The sequence below is a fragment of the Macaca mulatta genome, chromosome X (genome assembly GCF_049350105.2).
Source record: "Macaca mulatta isolate MMU2019108-1 chromosome X, T2T-MMU8v2.0, whole genome shotgun sequence".
Lineage (NCBI taxonomy): Eukaryota > Metazoa > Chordata > Mammalia > Primates > Cercopithecidae > Macaca > Macaca mulatta.
The window spans coordinates 6,589,774-6,610,063 of NC_133426.1; the positions used below are offsets into that span (position 1 = coordinate 6,589,774).

The 20,290-nt window shown below is 45.6% G+C and overlaps 1 protein-coding gene across 2 annotated transcripts in view; it reads right to left on the reverse strand.

The window, feature by feature from the left end:
• PUDP (pseudouridine 5'-phosphatase) overlaps positions 1-20,290 on the reverse strand; it is a 174,869-nt gene that overhangs the window by 85,352 nt on the left and 69,227 nt on the right. For both annotated transcript variants that reach the window (XM_015126903.3, XM_001089095.5), the window contains exon 3: positions 19,150-19,379. In XM_015126903.3, coding sequence (XP_014982389.1) covers positions 19,150-19,379 — 230 coding nt within the window. The remainder of the gene's footprint in view (positions 1-19,149; positions 19,380-20,290) is intronic.

The following is a 20,290-nucleotide window of genomic DNA, read 5'->3' on the forward strand; positions in this document are numbered from 1 at the left end:
TAGGGAAGATTAGCCATGTACAGGATTAAAATGCTCTAACCTGTAGAGCAGCAAGTTGTGTTTACTTTCAACAGCACTTTCGTTATGGAAAAACCACATTTAGGTGCCTTAGATGAGACCTGCTTGTGGTATGCTTGCTGTATAATATGATTCCACACATTGTCAAGACAGCAAAAGTACAGCGATGTTTTCCCTGCTTTTGGAGAGACTTCCCCAAACAGGATTACCACGGCACAAAGACAGTGCCTTTGCTGGCCTGTGTGAGTGATTTTTCCATGTCATCTCCAAATGTGCCGTGTAGAAGAAGCTGCCATTTGTAACGGGAACTGATAAACACAGATAAAAAAGCCTAAGGAATTCATTGGACCTGGAGGGGATTAAAAGACTTCATGGTTAAATGAGCTGGTGGATGAGCCAATGAGCTGTGTGGTGAGCACGTGGCAGTCGGCAATGCAGAGGCCTCTCTTCAGTCCTCTCCTTGGTCCTTTCCATCCCGACACCCGTTGTGCATGGCCCAGCAACCTACCCAACAGGGGATGAGAGGCCTACAAAGCCAACGCCCTTCAGGATGGATTTATTTTCTGGTTTTCACAGGGATGCCCTCAATTCTCCTTCCTGCAAATGTATTAACTGCTGACTCCTAAAATAAAAGCCGTTGTCTATAGCTGTGGTTGCAAAGTCAGTGTTTCCAAAACAAACATGTGTTGCAGTCCCAGGTGAGGCTTATGTTGTTTTCACTGGCCTCCCATGCCCATATTAACGTTCAATTCTAAATCGTCTAGTAGTAGAACGTTCATGGGGTAAGGGGTTTCCAGAATGTTTTGTGACACAGCAGTCCAGAGAAATCTTCCAGAAAAAGGAGATTCCTCCCATTAAATGAGGAACTGGGGACCTGCCATGTACCATCAGCACAGAAATGCTTCCAGAAGTGCTGCCATGGATAACTCTGCAGTTGAAACTTCACTGAGGCCTCTCAGGTATGGACACCTATCTTCAGAGCAAATCAATGAAGGTCCCACAAAGCAGCACTCCAAGGAATCTATTTTGGGGAAGTTTTCACAAAGAGTAGCCGAATGTGGCATGACTCCCGTTAATGCAAATGCAATTCATTTGCCTTGTTTCTTGAACTATTCTGCATCTTACCTGTAAATAATGACAGATGAGGCAGATTTCACCTTAAATGCCTATCCTCTTACATGAATGGTTGCTTACAAGGCATTGAGGCTACTGCTTAATTCAGAACTGAAGGTACCAGCTCTGTGAGGGCACCCTCCCTAGGCCCCTCGGCAACGGGCTCTGCTGACCGCTCATGACAAAATGGCACACGAGGCACCTGTAAGAGCAACACAGGGCCTGGTCCATCCCTCTCTCCTTTCCTTTAGATAGAGAGGGGCGTGAGCATATTCTCAATCCTGGAAAACAGAGGTGGGAGGCATCTTGCCTTCCTTTCTCTAAACTGAGATGCCGATGAAGCCTGGGCTAGAAGACTGACGTGGCCGTAGGGGCTAGAGAAGAGCAAAAATGTGCTGGATGTGGGGCCTGGCCTGAGGGTGGAAATTACTGGGGCTACTGACACAGTACTTGTCTGATACTGTGTATGACTAACTCAGTGTTTCTCAACCATTTCATTCATCATCACCCCCAAAAAAGCTTTTCCAGTTATTTTCCCCCAACAGTCTATCTCCATAACATGTTATAACAACACAGATGCACTATATTTTTCTATATGGGTATTGGTGCTTGATACATTAAAAGTAGTAAGGTTTCATTTTCACCTCCCCAAAGCCAATTTTTATATCTTGGGACAAAATGCATGGACTATTCTACCCAGTTTTACTCAGCTGAACAGTTTTTGGAGAACCTACTGAAACCACTCTCAAGGAAGGGTCCCACTGACCCAGGAGAAGAAGGCTTCACAGAGTGGGGAAGTAGCTGAAGATTTCAGAGGAAAACACTTTCACTACAAAGAAGAATACCCCCACGCCAACCCCTGCTGCCTGGAAGATCACAAATGAACTGTAATCTTCCAAAGTCAACGCACATTTCATAACTATGACGTACTTGGGGAGCTGCTCAATTGCATGGAATAATTTATATATTGAAGAATGCAGAGAACAAACAAATGAATCTCTGACAACACTATTCCAGGTAGCAGTCTTTAAATATGCCCTCCCACCAACTTCAAATTTTATAAATGAATGAATCAACGATACCCAGTGCTTGGCAGATGGGACATGCTCCGTCGCTATCAGCTATTATTATGATAATGGTGATCCATTCTGTAGACGTTACAAAAAATTCACTATGAAGTTTAAAATTACTCAAACTCGTGTTGGGACTGGGACTAGCACCTTATATTCTAGTGACTATGCCACTAAATATCTCAATTACTAGCCAGGATATTGATAAACTGCAAATTAATGACATTTGTTTTTTCCTGTTTTTTTGGGGGATTCATCAGAAATGCATATTTATATTAGAAGCTGGGCTTTAATAAATAGCTATCAGCAATTCAAGCATGTTAGACATATTTTTAGGAAATTAACACCTACATAAAGTACTGTCTTGGGCAGGCAGAAGACAAAAAGCAGAGCAGACAGCTCTCTGGCCTCCCTGGAGTTCATGGTCTCCACCGCAGGAGACACGCACTGGGGAATCCCTGCTAATCCCAGCCAGCTGTGGGGAGCCCTGTTTGAGGCACACAGTACTGTGGAGCAGGGACAGCAGTCCATTCACTACGATTTGGAAGGTGGATTTGAAGGAGTGGGTTTAGGGAAGATGACTCAGGGATGTCTTGTCAGAGGCAGGTCATGGAAGACAGGCATAATTGCACATGATATTTGTAGCCACTGGGAAATGGAAGGTGTGTGTGGGGTGAGAACTGCAGGCAGAGGGAAGAGCTTGGCAGAGACAGTTACTGGCTGCACTCCGGTGTGGAGAGGCTCCTTGGGATGAGATGGACACGCAGAAGAATAAACATTGTGCAGGTACTGGGGGCAGGCAGAAGACAAGGCCCCAAAAGGAAACCAGAAGTAGTAAGTGAGGGAGGGAGCAAGGGGTCAGACTGAGAGGTCTGTGCTTACGAGGTGGGGGGGGAGGGAAGTTGGGGAGGGCGAGATGAGGTCAGAGCAGGGCAACTGGTCATATCAGTGTTTTAGAAACATCAAAGAAGCAAAATCACTGATTTACCAAGAAACTCTTACCATTGTTAAAGGCAGTGCCCCCTACCCTAGCAATATTGTTTATGTCTATTAAGATTATTCGAGAGCATGACTGCTTATTTTTTTTTTGGAAATCCAAGATACAACTCATTCACTGAAATACTGGCTTAGTGTCAAATGTTTTATTCTGCAATGGTGGCTTAATTCAGATCGGTTGGTTACATGCTACCTGCTATTAAGATGGCCTCATGCAAATTGTCATTCTTTGAAAATGCTGGTATGTGGAGATTGCACAACTTCATGTACAAATGCACACGGAACCGGAGAAACCACTTAGCAGTTACACTGGTACAACACTACCATACAAATGAATTACAAAGCAGTCCTGAAGAGATGTTACACACGTGGTAACAAGTAGTTACTGCTGACCTGTCATTTCAGCAATTTATAGTTTGCTTGATATATGTGTCTGTGTGTATGAATCTAAAGAATGAGAAAAATTAATTGCGTAGTGATCCATTTATCAGGAGTCATACTGAATTAAAATGGAACAAAAACATCACAAACAGGTACATCATGGAGATTCTGTTGGGTTAATGGTCTTTATAATTGCAAAGGAAAATGATGTTACTATCACTTTTGGGTGTTCAATTCAGCTTATCAGAAGGGGCTGGAAAAAGATCAAGTAATTACTAACCATACTTGACTTTGAAATGCATTTACACACCTACCCAGTTGATGTGGAGAGAAGGGAGTGTAGGAGGTACTGTGCTTCCTGTCTAGGGAGATAAAGTCTCCCCTTTCATTCCATTAGCTGTGGGAATACCGGATAATTATGTTTTTTAAATACTACAAGTACAATATTGTTTGTTTGTTTGCTTTTGAGACAGGGTCTCACTCTGTTGCCCAGGCTCGAGTGCAGTGGTGCAATCATGGCTTACTGCAGCCTTGACACCCCCAGGCTCAGGTGACCTTCCACCTCAGCCTCCCAAGTAGCTAGGACTACAGGCAAGCACCACCACGCCCGGCTAATTTCTTTTTCTAGTTTTTGTAGAGATGGGGTTTCGCCCTTTGCCTGGGCTAGTCTTGAACTCCTGGGCTCTAGCAATCAAGCTACCTTGGCCTCGCTAAGTGCTGGGATTTCAGGCATGAGCCACTGCACCCAGCTAATATTGTTAGATATGTATTCATAAGCCTATGAACTATTGCATAGTCCACTTCTAAATGACAACTACAAATATCTATGAATGGCTGTGTAGTTCGTCCCATGATCATGATGACTGTTTACTATGGTAGTTATTTTGAGCATATATATAAGAGAAAAACAGTATGTATTCAACGTTTCTCTTTATGTTGAGACATGCACTGGCACTTCCTTCTCATAAAAAGAATAGAAGGTGAACAAAAGGCTCTTACAAGATGGAAGAGCTCACTCTATGGTCATGGGGTCACTTACGGGACAAGTACAAAGATTAAAACCAGCACACACAGTCAAAGACAGGCAAGCTGTTGATCTGCATTTATTGGATGTCTATTGATGAATAAATAATGACAGCATTCTACATTCCAAGGTCATAAGCAGCCCATATTCCCACTTGGGAACACAACCAGAAACAGTAGTTCCTAGTCATTTCATTGTTCAGGCATGGTTTCTCAGTATTAATACAGGGAGGTGGGGAAGAGGAAAGGAAGACGTGGGGGTGAAGGGAAAGATTGCCCCACTCCTTGCTCCTATTCAGGGATAAATCAGGTGGGAGATGTGCTTCTGTAACCAGCTGGACATCGAGGCTGTGTCCCTGAGAGGTGCCCAGAGAATCCCAGTTTGCATCAAACTCTCCTGAGTCATGCTGGAACCTTCTTTCTAGAGAGTTGTGTTTGGAGAATGGCACACCGAACCCCTTGACTCCTGGGCCTCCAGCATCTCCCAGGAAGACTTCCAACAGTATGTGATTAAACTATAGACATGCAGCTCAAATAATACTCTGGATGAGCCACAGAACATGTCTTCTTTTCTACAGAAAATGTATTTTCTTAACCCTTAGTCAGAATAAGTTAGGGCATTAGAATAAAAATGTACTTATTCAGTAAGCAATTTAATGGTTGGATGTTTTCAAGAAAACTAGTCCCTCCCTCACTTTTTTCCCCCTTTTCAACAGAATCAAAGATGCTGTTCTGCTAGTGGAAACTTTTTAGGAAAAGATAAATGTGTGAATAACACCATACCCCTCACAGCACGTGGCATTGGTCTCTGGAGGCTGACATTCTGCAGAATCAAATACTGAAGGGAGCAGCCTTGTCCACTTATGGTTCAACAAAGGTCCCTGTTGCTGTGCAACGCTCATCTCACAAAATGACCCCGCTTCCCACCAGCTAGCTCTCATTTCATCAAAGCACACACACCTTGCCTGATCTCTTGGACGCCGGCCTTTGGGCATTTCCCGGCCAGCTCCTAAATCCTTGCCTGGCCGCCTGGGAGGCTGGAGCCCATTTTCCAATGACCTTCCTAAATGAACTGCGAATCTGCTGTTGCTGAAGAAACGCACCCTTCTAAGGAGGCCAGAGGAAAGCAACTCTGGTGGCACCATTTTGCGAAAGGTCACCCTGAGCATGGGCGCACAGCTGTGCCACTGCTTAGTTACCAGGTCTCGCGATTCCCATACCAGGTCCAGCTCCGCGGGGAGACTTCCTGAGGCCTGCTGGCATAACATGCACAGGTATTGAAGCCCGCACTGTCCCTTTCAAGGACTCTCCAGAAAATTCCGCTCGTAACGGAGGCTACTTTGCTGTTCTCATTCTCCAAGCCCGCTGTTTTTAGCGTGGGAGTCCTTGAGGCACGTTCAGGGGGCCCACAAAGTCAAATCTACACCCACAGTAATACTAAAGCACCGGTGACCTTTCTATGCTGTGTCGACAGTGGTATCCACAGTACAAATGCAATGTCGGCATGAAAAACAGCCCACACAGCCGGGGCCCGTGCATGCAGGAGGGCCAGTGGCGGAGCCCTGCTGGCAAGCGCGGTGCTCTGCCCCGCAGCAGGCACTCCGGAAGGAAGATTAAAGCGCAGCTCCACCTGGGAATATCTGCGCTGAGTGGTACACACTCTACTTTTATGAAGCCTCAGCCCTTGAGTTGGCTGTTTTTTTAAAGATGTCGTGAGATGATGAAAAAGGCCTCTAAAGCACGTGTGCCACATGGGGAGGTGAGCCTCTGGTCTCCAAGGAAACCACGTGCTCACCCTGCTCCAAGATCCCCACTTTATCATGGTTTTTCTTTCCTGGAGCCTCATGTTTATTTGAAGGAATGACTGACAGGCAGTGAGTGATGATTACTAAGATTTGGGCATCTGGCAGAACTTTTCTAGAAAATTTTCTCAAGAGAGGGCCACTTCAAGGGAAATAACTCAGTTTGTTGACAAAAATAAAAGTCTGAGTTTTCTAGAGAAATTGAGAATTTTGGAAATCGTGCTTCTACCACCACAAGCTTGACAGCTTGCCAGAACTGAGACTTACCTGATGAGATTGATGGCGACATGAACAGATGTGGGTTTTTGATATTATTATAATGAAATGAGTCAACATTTTGGAGTTCTAATTTTTCAGCCACCCAGTATTTTCTGAATGAACAAATGCATGATGTTACAAAATCATGCATGGATACAAGATCCATTCAAAGTTTAAGGCTGGGTAATAGACTTGAAGATACACAAGGAGGAAAAGGTTACTGATAGGGCTTCAATTTCCACATAGGAACTAACTCTTAAGAAACTATAACTTGCTGAATTCTGGTGTAGTAAAACAGCTACACACAGAAATAGAGCTAAAGAAAGAAAAATAGTTAAAATTATCTTAAAAGACTTAAAATATCCCTTCCTTTTCAAACTAGGTTCTGTATAAGAGGCGTGATCTCAGCTCACTGCAACCTCTGCCTCCTGGGTTCAAGTGATTCTCCCACCTCAGCCCCCCTGCCCCCAAACCAAAAAAACAAACAAACAAACTTGCACTTCTCATTCTCATTAGCCACTTCTTCTGGGGACAGCTCTAGGGGTAAAGGGTCCCACTGTTCACTACCTGCTGGGTAATCAGATCCCTTCAAAAAAGACGCTTTTGAGTTTTTGTCCAGTTTTTCTCACTGTTCTTAAGGGGAGAGTTAGCACAGCTCGCTTAGGTCCTATCACCAGAAGGAGACTTGGTTCGAGTTTTACATGTTAATATTTGATTGGAGTAGGATGCACCTTAGTGTTGGAAGTAAGCCGGTGCCTAGGGGTTTATGTCCCCCTCTCCACTGGCAAGACAGCTACCCCGGTATTATTTCCTGACTGATCCATCTGTTTCACAACAATCTGAAATGCCACCTTGATCCTCGTATAAATCCCCAAACATAACGAGGCTGAATTCGCTGGTTATTCTCACTATTCTAGTTTGGGTGAGGGCAAGTCCGAGAATGTGTACACAAGCATTGTGAAGGCCAGATCGGGTGAGGAAGGTACAAGGTACAAGGAAGGTACACCATGTCCAGGGATGGGAGAGTTCACGGGCTTTATTGCAAGTTAGCCCAGGCTAAACACTTTTAAAAAGCAGATTCCTCAACTATGGCAATGTTATGCAATGCAATGTGGGGAGCCATACATACAAATAGCACTAGCGCTACTTATGGGTCACATGTTCTCTGTATTCAATATACCATTCTCCTCCAACTGCAGTGAAGAGAAACAATGCTCAAATTTGCCAATAATCTATGGTACTACATTAAATGAGATGCTAAACATTTAGCAAGGTTTTAGCCCAAAACATCCAATAATTATTAGTAATAATTACTAGTTAAAAGCTAAAAGATATTTTGAAAATTGACACAATTGTAGAAGACAACTGGTAATGCAGGACCAAAGAACTTGATGCACTAGGGTATGGCGGGATAGTGTCCGGATTCTATTTTTACTGGCTAGTTCTTTGAAACCTCGCTATCAAAAAGACTCAGTGAACACAGTATTATTACCAAAAATGCGCAGCTGGTCACCAGCCAACCTAACGAAATACCCCGAGTAGGGTAGTGGCATTTGTACTGACAGTGGCTACTAGTTCTTTTAAAAAGTGTTTCAAGGAACTACGAGGCATGGACTTTTTAAGGCATTTGAGTGACAGTCAAGAAATAAAAAAAATACATGTTTCAGAGCACTGGTTCCCAGCATTTCGGCACCAGGAACCAGTTTCATAGAAGACAATTTTTCCTAGACGGGTAAGGGGTGAAAGGGGCTGGTTTTGGGATGAAACTGTTCCACCTCAGATCATCAGGCATTAGATTCTCATAGGGAGCACACAACTCAGATCCCCTGCATGTACAGTTCACACTAGGGTTCATGCTCCTGTGGGAATCTAATGCTGCCTCTCATCAGACAGGAGGCGGAGCTAGGTGGTAATGCTGCCTCGCTCGCCGCTCACTTCCTGCTGTGCACCCTGCTTATCCTAACGGGCCATGGAGTACTGGTCCGTGGCTAGGGGATTGGGGACTCCTGTGTTAGAGGATGTAGTAAAATGTATATGGAGACTGCAATTTTTTAGTTTACAACATCAGGGAAGTTAAAGGGCCAAAACCTGCACTGCTATAAAGATTAAGCTATTAGATGTTTTTTGCTGGAAAGTATTTCCAGAGACATGAGCTTTTTCCATAACACATATCAATCACACACACACGTGTGTGCATGTGCACATGCATGCACACGTTCACACACACACACACACACGCACACGCACAGTGCTGATTAAATGAAGCCTTGTTACATTTTCCATTGTTATACAAGTATCTGCCTTTAAAAGGGAAATAGTGGTCCAGGGATTCATCCATCAGTATTTTCTCCACACAAAGCACAGGGCACAGTGCCATCCTGGAATTTCTCCAGTCGAGCATAAAGAAGATATCTGAAGGCAAGACATATGAAGAGTAATTACGAGAGGACAGAAGTTCATTCTGTTCTGAGATTTGCTGTTTTTCTCTAGCATTTAGTGAAATTATTTCTTCACTTCTCTGCATTTGACAGAGTGCAGAAGGGCCTCATGCCTCTAATTTGTGTTTTCCCAGAGACCCCTGTGCCCCAAGAATGGCTCAGCTCTGGCGTAATTCTGCAAAACAGTACAGGGACCCATGTGTATGCAACCTGTGTCGAGGTCTCTGCAGGGCTGTGAACCTGAAATCAACACTGCAATGCCCCAAGTTCCCCAAGAATGACGCGCAGCTCTCCATCAGAGGAGGACAGATTCTGCCTCAACTGTAAGCCCTGGAAACCAGTCTGGAGGAACGCAGGTGGCTATGGGTTTGCCAAGAAGCCAGAACACTCACTGTGCTGTGACCTGGCCAAAGCACAGCTCCACCTCCTATCAAAGCTGATGATGCACCCAAGGGGAGGAGGAGAGCCAGAAGGTGAAAAAGACAGCCTCCTCATTGACATTGCTACAGCTGTAGTGGCAGGAGATGGAGACAAGGATCACGAGAATAGGTGTCAGTCGGGGTTTGTGAAATAACAATACAGAAGTGGAATGCCTTCTCTATTTGTGGGGAACACTACAGGAAAAGAAAAAGAAGGTGACAGAGTTTGGCTGTGTCCCTACCCAAATCTCATCTTGAATTGTAGCTTCCGCAATTCCCACATGTTGTGGGAGGGACTCGGTGGAGGTAACTGAATCAGGGGGGCAGGTCTTTCCCGTGCTATTCTCGTGATAGTAAGTCTCATGAGATGTGATGGTTTTATAAGAGAGAGATTCCCTGCATAAGCTCTCTTTTTGCCTGCTGCCATCCATGTAAGACATGACTTGCTGCTCCTTGCCTTCCGCCATGATTGTGAGGCTTCCCCAGTCATGTGGAATTGTGAGTCCGTTAAACCTCTTTCCTGTATAAATTACCCAGTTTTGAGTATGTCTTCATTAGAAGCATGAAAGCAGACTAATATAGAAGGCCACACTATAGCTGGGAATGTAGGGTTTCTCTGCCAAGAGTTTATAAGAACGGAAAATCAAAGAGCAAGAAATAACTACTAAATTCTAGTTAAGTAAGAAATGACATTGGCTATTATTAAAACTAAATGACAGTGTGTGCTCCTAAATCACTCAGTATTCCTGGCATCTTGCACTCCGATTAAATGGCACATACATGAAAGGTTCAGTAAAAGTTTACGGAGGGGAATTGAGTCCCTTGATGTGAATCTGTTTCTTTACCTACAGAATCAGTGACTGGCTTCCATGTCTGTTGGCTTCTGCTTCTGTATATCGTGCGTTGACAGCCTCTGATTTGGGTGTGGGGACTGGGGAGGAGTCTATGTTCTCAGGCTGGGAATGGACCTTGAAGTCAACACAGCAGCTGCTACTCACAGCCTCAATTCAGGAAGGGAAGGAATGTACAAATGAGGACAAGAGAGGTTTTCAGAAGAGAAGGCCTAAGAAGTGGATGGATAAAGGAGGTTGCTGGCTGCAGATGGCATGTGAGGAGACAGAATCCTCGTGCAATGAGAAGCTTCAAGGTTGGCTGAGGGACTCCAGGGTGCCTGGAGTGACAGGAGCAGGCTGAAGGAGAATGTGGGAAAATGCTGAGTGTTGTCGTGTTTTCAGAGGTGCTCATGATTTCAGGCAGTGCAGATTAATGAGCCTGGGGCTCAGACAAGCAGCAGGGTCCCCAAGAGTAGATTTAAGGTGGGAGAACCTCTATTGAGACTCCTAGTAAGTGTGGCCTGGCTGAACTTTTACATAAGATTTTCCCAAGGCCCTTTTCCAGACCACTGGGCCCAGGACTCTACAGCTGTTCAGAAACCAAGATTTGAGTCAGGCATAGTGACGACAAGCAGCAGATGAGATCACCCAGGGGGATGGGACAGAGTGAGACGAACACCGAAACAACAGCTGCACACACACAGACGCTGACATTTGGGGACTGCTGAACTTCCTGGGTGAGAGGAAGTGCAGAGAGAAACAGTGGGAGCAGTGGATGAGGGCGGATGGGCATGGTGCAGCCAGCAGAGGGAGACGCTGCGGAGGAGCATGGGAGACGGATGTCTGTGGTCTCAACAGTCAGGAGCAGCAGACGCCAGGATGAAATGCCCCCCAATGTGGAGGAAAGTGAGGAGGCGAGGATGTGGTCAGAAACAGGGACTGTGGCGCCTGGCAACTAACATGAGAACGAGACTGAGGGACACCGAGGTCATCTGGGACAGCAAGATGCCCCAAGGCTAGTGTTCTGGACATGGATGTAAGGCTGCTCGGGCTGGATAAAGGCAGGACCTGAGAACCAGGGGCTGGGCACCTCAGGGTCGTTTAGAAACAAGAATGCCATGTGCGCTGGGCAGGCAGAGGGCCTGTCGTTGGTGCTGGGTGCTGGGCATTCAGAGAAGGGGCAGGGGAGTAACGATGGGGTGTTCGGGAGAAGCAGATGACTGCAGAACATGCCACAGTGGCATGAGGGTTATTAGAGCTGAAGACAGTAAGCATCAAGTACAGGAACAGAAGGCTTCTGCACTCCCTTCCCTTTCTAAGGAAAGCCTTCCAGAAGAATTTAGCCGTCTGCCCTCATACATCCAATGCTCAGGGGTTTCACAAACAGGGAAGTGCGAGTCTTATCACCAAAGATAAGAAGTCAGCACCTGTGCACCTGGATGAGAAATTGCTCTAAAAGATGTTATAAAACTATCTTATCCCCTATCTAGTCTCCTAACGGCCCACTTAGTTTTCCTAAGTGGTTTATTCTTCTGTGTGCCCTTCTGCCCCTCTCCCATCCATGTTAAGATGACATACAAATCCGATATTCTAATTGCCTCCTTGAGTCACATTTTTCTGTGATCTCCTTGGTTGTATGTAAATACAAATCTATCTTTACTCTTGACAGTCTGTCTTTTGTTAGTTTGACTTACAGGCCCCCAATCACTGCACCTAAGAGGGTAAAGGAAACACATTTCCTCTGACAGTGCAATTTGGTTTAAGCAAGTGCCCTCATGCCAGGAAACTCAGGAGGGACACCAAGCCCAAAGGCAAGTTCAATGAAAGAAAAGAAGTATAAGGACAGTATCCGTGAAGGTCCTTGTTATTATGTTTTTTTAAATAATGAAAGAAGGGAGAAAGAGAAATGAAATAATACCAAGGATAAGTGACTAGAGGCACGTCTATTTTGTTCAGTGATAATGGGTGACAGGAGGAGGTGGCCTTGAGGCTGGAGCAATGAGGACCCAGGCTGTGGGGCCCTGAGGCCCACAGAGGGTGGCAAACAATGGCAGGTGACGCTCCTCACCCTCTGGAGCAGCTCCAGTGTGGCTGTGTCCCTAACTCAGTGTTGCAGGGTAAGAAGCTGATTCAAGGAACATCTAATCTCCCAAAAACCAGAGGCCCAGCAAAGCTCAGTTGGTCACCAAATATTAACTTTTTTTTTTTTTTTTTTTTTTTTGAGAAAGAGTCTTGCTTGTCACCCAGGCTGGAGTGCAATGGCACAATCTCGGCTCACTGTAACCTCTGCCTCCCAGGTTCAGGTGATTCTCCTGCCTCAGCCTCCCAAGTAGCTGGGATTACAGGCGTGCACCACCATGCCTAGTTCATTTTTGTATTTTTAGTAGAGATGAGGTTTCAACATGTTGGCTGGGCAGGTCTCAAACTCCTGACCTCAAGTGATCCACCCGCCTTGGCCTCCCAAAGTGCTGGGATTACAGGTGTGAGCCACTGAACCTGGCCCAAATATTAACTTTAAATTGGACATAAGTAGTATATAGCTATTTGTTCTCTATTATTCTCAGAGGAAAAGAAGTTCCAGTTACAGAGGTCAGCTCACACTGACAGCCTGCCTGCTCCTGTCTGCATTCTTTTGGGACATATGCAATGTATGGTAAGGATAAGATGAAACTTTGTGTGAGTTTCACATGTAGTTACAGGTATTAGAAAAATACATATATTTTTAACTAGCTACATCTTTTTTTCATTTTTTTTTTTTAAATCTAGGAGTCGCAGAGATGCAAAAAGTTCTTCAAATTTGGTACAAGTTGATATGAATATACGCCCAGTGACAGTTTTCTTAATTTTGCTTTCTCCTAAGCCTCCTGTAACTTTTGACATTACTAATTTTTTTCTAACTGAACTATAAGTTCCCTGAAGGAATCACATTGTAATCACACCTGGCACTTCCTCCTCCCTTACTGCCTATTTCTAATCCGTCACCCAGTACTCCACTGAGCTCTAAAACACAGACATGGCCAAAGTGTCCTTCTAAGAATTTCCAGTGAGCTCAAATGCGTATTGCACCATGTGTAAACTTTTCTGCTTGGTTTCCAAAGTCCTCACGATTGATTCTGTGTTGGCTGCACTCCTGCTGGACTTGTCCTGCTGAGCACTAATCCCACCCTCTGTTCTTCTCCGTAAAAATGCTGAGCATTTATCTCAGGCCCTGTGCCATCCCCAGTCCCCTATGATGCTCTAATTTGTGCCTGAGTGAACTTTTGGTCTGCCTGTCACACTAGGCAGAGCTGCCTCCCCCAACATCACACTGTAGAGATGGTCCAGCCTACAGCACAGTTCAAAGAATTTCACAGAACACCCGTATCCCTAAGCCACCACCCAGAATGTATTCTCTATTTTCTTTTTTTCCTTTGAGACAGAGTCTTGCTCTGTCACCCAGGCTGGAGGGCAGTGGCATGATCTCGGCTCACTGCAACTTCCACCTCCTAGGCTCAGGTGATTCTCCCACCTCAGCCTCCTAAGTAGCTGAGACTACAGGCAGGTGCCATCACACCTGGCAAATTTATCATCATCATCATTATTATTATTTTTTGTAGAGACAGGGTTTCGCTATGTTTCCCAGGCTTGTCTTGAACTCCTGAGCTCAAGTGATCCTCCCACCTTGGACTCTCAAAGTGCTGGGATTACAAGCACGAACCACCACCTGTAAGACTGTATTCTTAACAAGGTGATAGCATAATAGTTTGGGCTGTGAGTAGAAATGTCTAAAGGCTGGTGAAATGAGCCCAATCTACCTATTTATGTGGATTTAGCCCTTATTCATTAAGAAATATGCAGGTTTCCAGGAAAAACAGTAGAATCTACCACGTTCCTTGTTTACTAATTGTGAATATTATCTCACAACTTCAACCCTGGTATTAAACAAAAAAAGACAGATACCGAATATACACAAAACTCACGCTGGTAAAATGAGTCTACTCTACCTATTTATGCAGTTTAACATTTATTACTTCCTTGAAAATAGAACAGAAAAACAAAAACAAAAATATATTTTTTTAAAACCTGAAATTCAGCTCCTAACACAACATTAAGAAGTAGAAGAAAACTAAAACACGCAAAGTAGTGATGGCTAGGCTGTAAAAAATTGATTTACAGCCAGGAACAGTGGCTCACTCCTGTAATCTCAGCACTTTGGGAGGCCGAGGTGGGCATCACCTGAAGTCAGGAGTTCAAGACCAGCCTGGCCAACATGGTGAAACCCCATCTCTACTAAAAATAAAAAAAAATTAGCCAGGTGTGGTGGCGCATGCCTGTAATCCCAGCTACTTGGGAGGCTGAGACAGGAGAATCACTTGAACCCAGGAGGCAGAGGTTGCAGTGAGCCGAGATCGTGCCACTGCACTCCAGCCTAGGCAACAGAGCAAGACTCTGTCTCAAAAAAAAAAAAATTGATTTTTGATTTCTGGTTTTACTTGTAATAAATATCAACCCTAGAAGTGGTATGTAAGCAATGCCGTCATTTTTGTTTCACAACGATGGCGTTTTTGTGGCTGGGAACAGAGAGCCCTGGGGTGCCTCCCAGCTTGGTCTCTCAAGTCCTGGCCAGTCAATGAGTGTGCTCACACTCGTAAGTCTCAGGACCTGGCGTCTGGCACATGGAGGCCCTCTACCCACTGGATCTCTGGCCTTCAGGGGATGTGTTGGCAGATGTCGCACCCTGCCTGACACACAGCGGGCGGGTGCTTTCACTCAATGGGTGCTCATTAGCTTGAAGGTGGGGTCTGGGGGGCTCCTGAAGGTGGCCTTATGTTTGCTTTATATTTTTTAGAACAAAATAATGATACATGAATAACTTAGAAAATATTCTCAGTGAAAACTTGATTCTTTAATGTCGGCTCTGTTGGACACTTTCTCCTAGTAGGATGGGAATTAATATTTAACATAATTAATAACCCTTTGATCCTACTTGTTTTTGACTACTTTCCTATGACTACTACTACTGTGCCTAATTAACCTGGTGACACCTATGGCATGATCAATTCCCTAAGAGATTCAGAAATCTCTTCAGTGACTGCTGATGTAATGGAATGCCCTTGAACTCTGGAGGCATGCTGCCCCTGTGAGCTCACACCCACACTGCGGCCAAGAGCAAGAGCAGGGCCTGCCTGACTGAAGAGCTCCAAGATCATCCACACACCCCTTGGCCACTGCCTCCTGTATTCCTGACACAAACGCCAAGTACAAAACCTGGGCTGCTTCCCTGGCAGGAGTTTGGGAAAATCTTCCTTTAGTATTATAATATGCACATCACAGGAGGAAAACCCAAAATGTGTAACTGTCTTTAAGTAAGAAGTATGAGAGATAAATACATCTGTAAGTAAATGTAGATTAATAATAAGGAAAATGTTTAGGACTTTCTAAGAGCTAAATGACTTTTAAAAAATGTAACTGCTCATTTTTCTTTGACAAGTCTAAAACAAACATTGTCAATGAGAACAACCGGATGTTAAAACAGTTCATTCCATGGGTCTCTTTTTGCAGGGTACCTTGTGAGAGAAAGTCCTGCTCATGAGGGCCCTTGCTTTGTGGGTTTCACCATAACTGGTCCCATGCAATGGCAGCATGTGCTTTCCACATACACACTGCTTCCATAAACATTTTAAAACATGGCTAATTGCTTGTGGAGACAGGGTCTGGCTATGTCGACCTGGCTGGTCTCAAGCTACTGGGCTCAAGCATCCTCCTGCCTCAGCATCCCAAAGTGCTGGGATTACAGGTGTTAGCTGCCACGCCCGGCTGTGCATGGTGGTGTGTGCCTGTGCTCCCAGCTACTTGGGAGGCAGAGGCAGAAGGATTGCTTAAGCCCAGGAAATGGAGGCTGCAATGAGCTATGATTGTGCTACTGCCACCAATGGCCTGGACAACAAAGGGGACCCTATCTGAAAAACAGAACAAAACAAAACAAAACCAAAACCAAAAAACCCCACATGGAAACACCATGTTTCCATTAACAGAGTGCCTTGCAAAATAAGGACTGCCTATACTTGAAATTCCGTTTAATTGCCTTAGCTACAGAACAGCTCATGTTAACAAGGCAAATATTTTACCTTGTCTTTATCAGCTTGTAAATACAGAACTGAATGCAAGTGCCAACATACTCTGATCGATTCTGACACATAGTGTATGGAGTGCAGCACCTTCACTTTTCTAGTGAACAATAACTCAGGTTAAACAACAACAAAAATGGTGTTTCTGGGAAGAAGACTTTATAGCCTGAAGCTATGGAATAATTCTTTCATAAGGGGGAAATTCTGAGGAAAAATGAACATGTTTCAGTGGAATTTGTAACAGGATGCCAAGCATGCAGACATACACATGTCCAGACATAAGAAGCAGATACATGTTCCCACTGGGACCTGTTCCAGCCGCACCTGGAGGCTCAGCCTTGACTCTCTGACTTACTAGCTGGGAGGTCTCAGGCATGTCCCATGTCAAGCAATTGCAGTCAAGTTGAATTCAGTAATGAGACTTAAATCAGGAATGAGATTTCAATCAGCCCAGGTATGTGTATTGCTAAGAATGTCCCACTGTCTTTCAATGACTGTTTATAGCTATGGCATCATAAAAATTACACACCTAGTTTTTGTCCCCAGTTCATGATATAGAGCTCCTAAAACACTTGGAATTTCTGAGTCATTAACAAGCCATTTTCAACCTAATGAAGTGCCTCTGGTGGACCCAGGATAGCTTTAGGACAGCGTCTGGACATCAGAAAGATCAAATATGCGATTAGAAGATTGGGTCCGGGCACAGTGGCTCATGCCTGCAATCTCAACACTTTGGGAGGCTGAGGCAGGTGGATCACCTGAAGCCAGGAGTTCGAGACCAGCCTGACCAACATGATGAGACCCTGTCTCTACTAAAAATACAAAAATTAGCCAGGCGTGATGGCACATGCCTGTAATCCTGAGTACTCAGGAGGGTGAGGCAGGAGAATTATTGGAACCCGGGAGGTAGAGGTTGCAGTGAGCCGAGATCATGCCACTGTACTCCAGCCTGGGCAACAGAACGAGGCTCCATCTCAAAACAAACAAACAAACAAGACTGGAACTTTCACCCCTCCCCCTCATCTCCAGGGAGGGCACCTTGGCCTGGATTGAGTTCAATGAGCAATCGGCAGTGATGTCATCATTCACAGCTACATAAGAAAGCTCCATAAAAACCTCTACATGAGGGGCCTGGGGAGCTTTGAGTTTGGTGAGCACATGGAGGTGCTGGGAGGGTCATGTGCCCAGAGGTGGCAGGGGAGCGCTGCAATCACCTGCTGTACCTTGCCCAATGCCTTGCTTCCATTTGGCTGTCCCTGAGTTTTACCCTTCATAACAAAGCAGCAAGTGTATGAAAGTGTTTTCCTGAGCTCTGTCAGTCATGTTAGGGAATTATTAGACCTGAAGAGAGGATCACAGGAACCCCCAATTTGCAGCCAATCAGAAGTACAGGTGGCCCCTGGAATGTGCGATGGGCGTCTTGTAGGACTGGGGCCTTAACCTTCGGGGTCTGGGCTAATCGTAGGAGTCAGTGTCAGAATTCAAGTGAATTGCTGGATGCCCACTTAGCTTCAGAGAATCAGAGGCCTGTGTACTGAGGCACAGGTTCCAGCTGCCTCTATAGGTTCAAGGTAGTAAGTTGCACCCTGGTCAAAAAACAAAACAAAACAACAACAACAACAACAAAAACCAGGTCTTTCAAGACTACTCCAGTAGCTCAGCTTTATTGGGAAGGAGGTTTCTGAGTAATTTCCCTGAGCTCATGATTGGTATCACTCGTTAGTGATGAGAGGTGAGGCCTGAAAAAGACCTCTCACTGAAAGGCTCTTCCCCACAAACCACACAAGTCCTCACATGCAGGAACCCAGGGGAAGCAGGCATTTGCAGGGACTCCCCGACAAATGCCCTCCCCAGCTGCTTACACTTACATCGCCAGCGGGAGCCCCCCTTTCAAGGGTGATTTGCTGTGATTCTGGAATCTCTATCTGCAGATCATTCAGGCCAAGGACTCCATCTTGGCAGTCACAGAGCGGTCAGAGAAATCTGGAGCCAGGCCCAGCCACCACGAGCAGTCAGCTCCCTAAACGCTCTGCTCAGGTCACCTGGGAAGGAGCCTTGTATAACAAGAAGAGGGAGCCAGGGGCCATCTCCACCGCATACCCTACATGGTCAAGAAGCCGTGGTGCAGGACAGGGGCTGCCACAGCATACAAGCCCACCAGCTGCCACTTTCCAATGGAGAAATGGATGGAAGTCCAAAAACTTGGCGATAAAAACCCAACGTCACTACACAAGCAAAAGCTCTGCAGTAACCAATGAGCACTCTATAAGCAGTTGGGGAGGGGAAGTGAGTTTTAGTGATTTACATCTGAACTGCAGTGAATACTCACCTTAAAGCCTGCACCTAGACAAGAAGACTGTTTTAAGCCCCACATCATCAGAACCACCGTTTCCCTGGAAAATGTCTGAATAGGCCCTGTTCTGGCACTGTAAGCTTCTCAGACTGTCCCTGAGACCCAGTGGATTCTGGTTGAGTCTCCCTGGCCTGGTGACTTAGGTGTGGCCACAATTCCTCACAAAATCTTCCAAGTCAGACCATCTCCCTGCCCACATAACCCAAGTTCTAGGGAGCACTGCAAACTGGCCTTCAACAGCACAAACCACAACTTTCCACATTTAGCAAACACTACGTAGATATTATCTGGTGGAACGTGGTCGTGGAACACGGCCTGTGTCACCAGCATCCGCTTACCTTCTCCATAGCAGGAGGGGGAGAGAATCTCTTGGCACAAGCTAGGAAGATGTCGGGGTCTGGCTTGCCATGCTGCACTTCAGGGTCATCTCCCAGCACAATGTGGGAAAACAAGCTGAAGAATTCCTTGTGGCGGCTCGTCTTCATCTCGAACGACACGGACCCTGAGCTGGTGGCCAGCGCAAAGGGGATGCCGTGTTTCCGCAGGTGGACGATGAGTTTCTCAGCCCCTGTGGAGGAGGAGGGAAGTACTGCGGTGAGGAGCGAGGCCTCCACCACAAGGCCTTCTTCCAGGGACGGTCCCTCCAGCTGTGCGGCAACACACTCAGGCTGCCCCTTTTGAGGAATTTCTGGCCTAGGGCACATTGTCTAAAAGGGGTTGTCAGCTCCAAAACATCACTGCTCAAAACAAACCAAACCAAAAAATCAAAAAAGCTATTGGGGGTTGAGCGATGCATTTCCCAAAGGAACAGAAGAGGAGCACACTGGGAGGCACTGCTGCTTTGTCTGCTGGGCCTCTTTATGAAACGCGGAGAAGGGCAGCGAGCAGGCCCAGGAGGTGACCGGACCTGGGATCTGGCCAGGGCACCGGGGAAAGCCCCACGGCAGGGCCTCGCTGAACCATAATTTTATTCCAAAGCAGTAAATACACAAGGACTATGTTTTTGGTGTTTTCCACAAAAGCGCTGTATTCTACAGAAAACACTTCAATCATTCCTCACCCTGCTAAGGAGAGGAAATTACACAAAGGCCTCCACCAGATGCTGAAGAAGGCTGCAGCTGAGGGATGGCTGTGGCGCTACTTAACAAGGGATCAGGGGACAAAAGAAAGTTGCTGAACACAGCTGATCAACAGCAACGTGCCATATGAAAAAACAATCTTCACACTGTCATTAGCCATACGGATTAACGATAGGGACCGCATGAGTTCATGGAGGTCGTCATAGAGCCAATTACGAGAGGACTAGTTATCAGAAAGAATTGAAAATACCAGGAGTCCTTCCCACCTTTAACTTATGCTGATGCACAACAGGAACATCTAAATCCACACAAGGTGTGATGGTTTGTCTAAAATTTTATTTTATTTTTGAGACAGGGTCTCCCTCTGTTGCCCAGGCTGGAGTGCAATAGCTGATCTCGG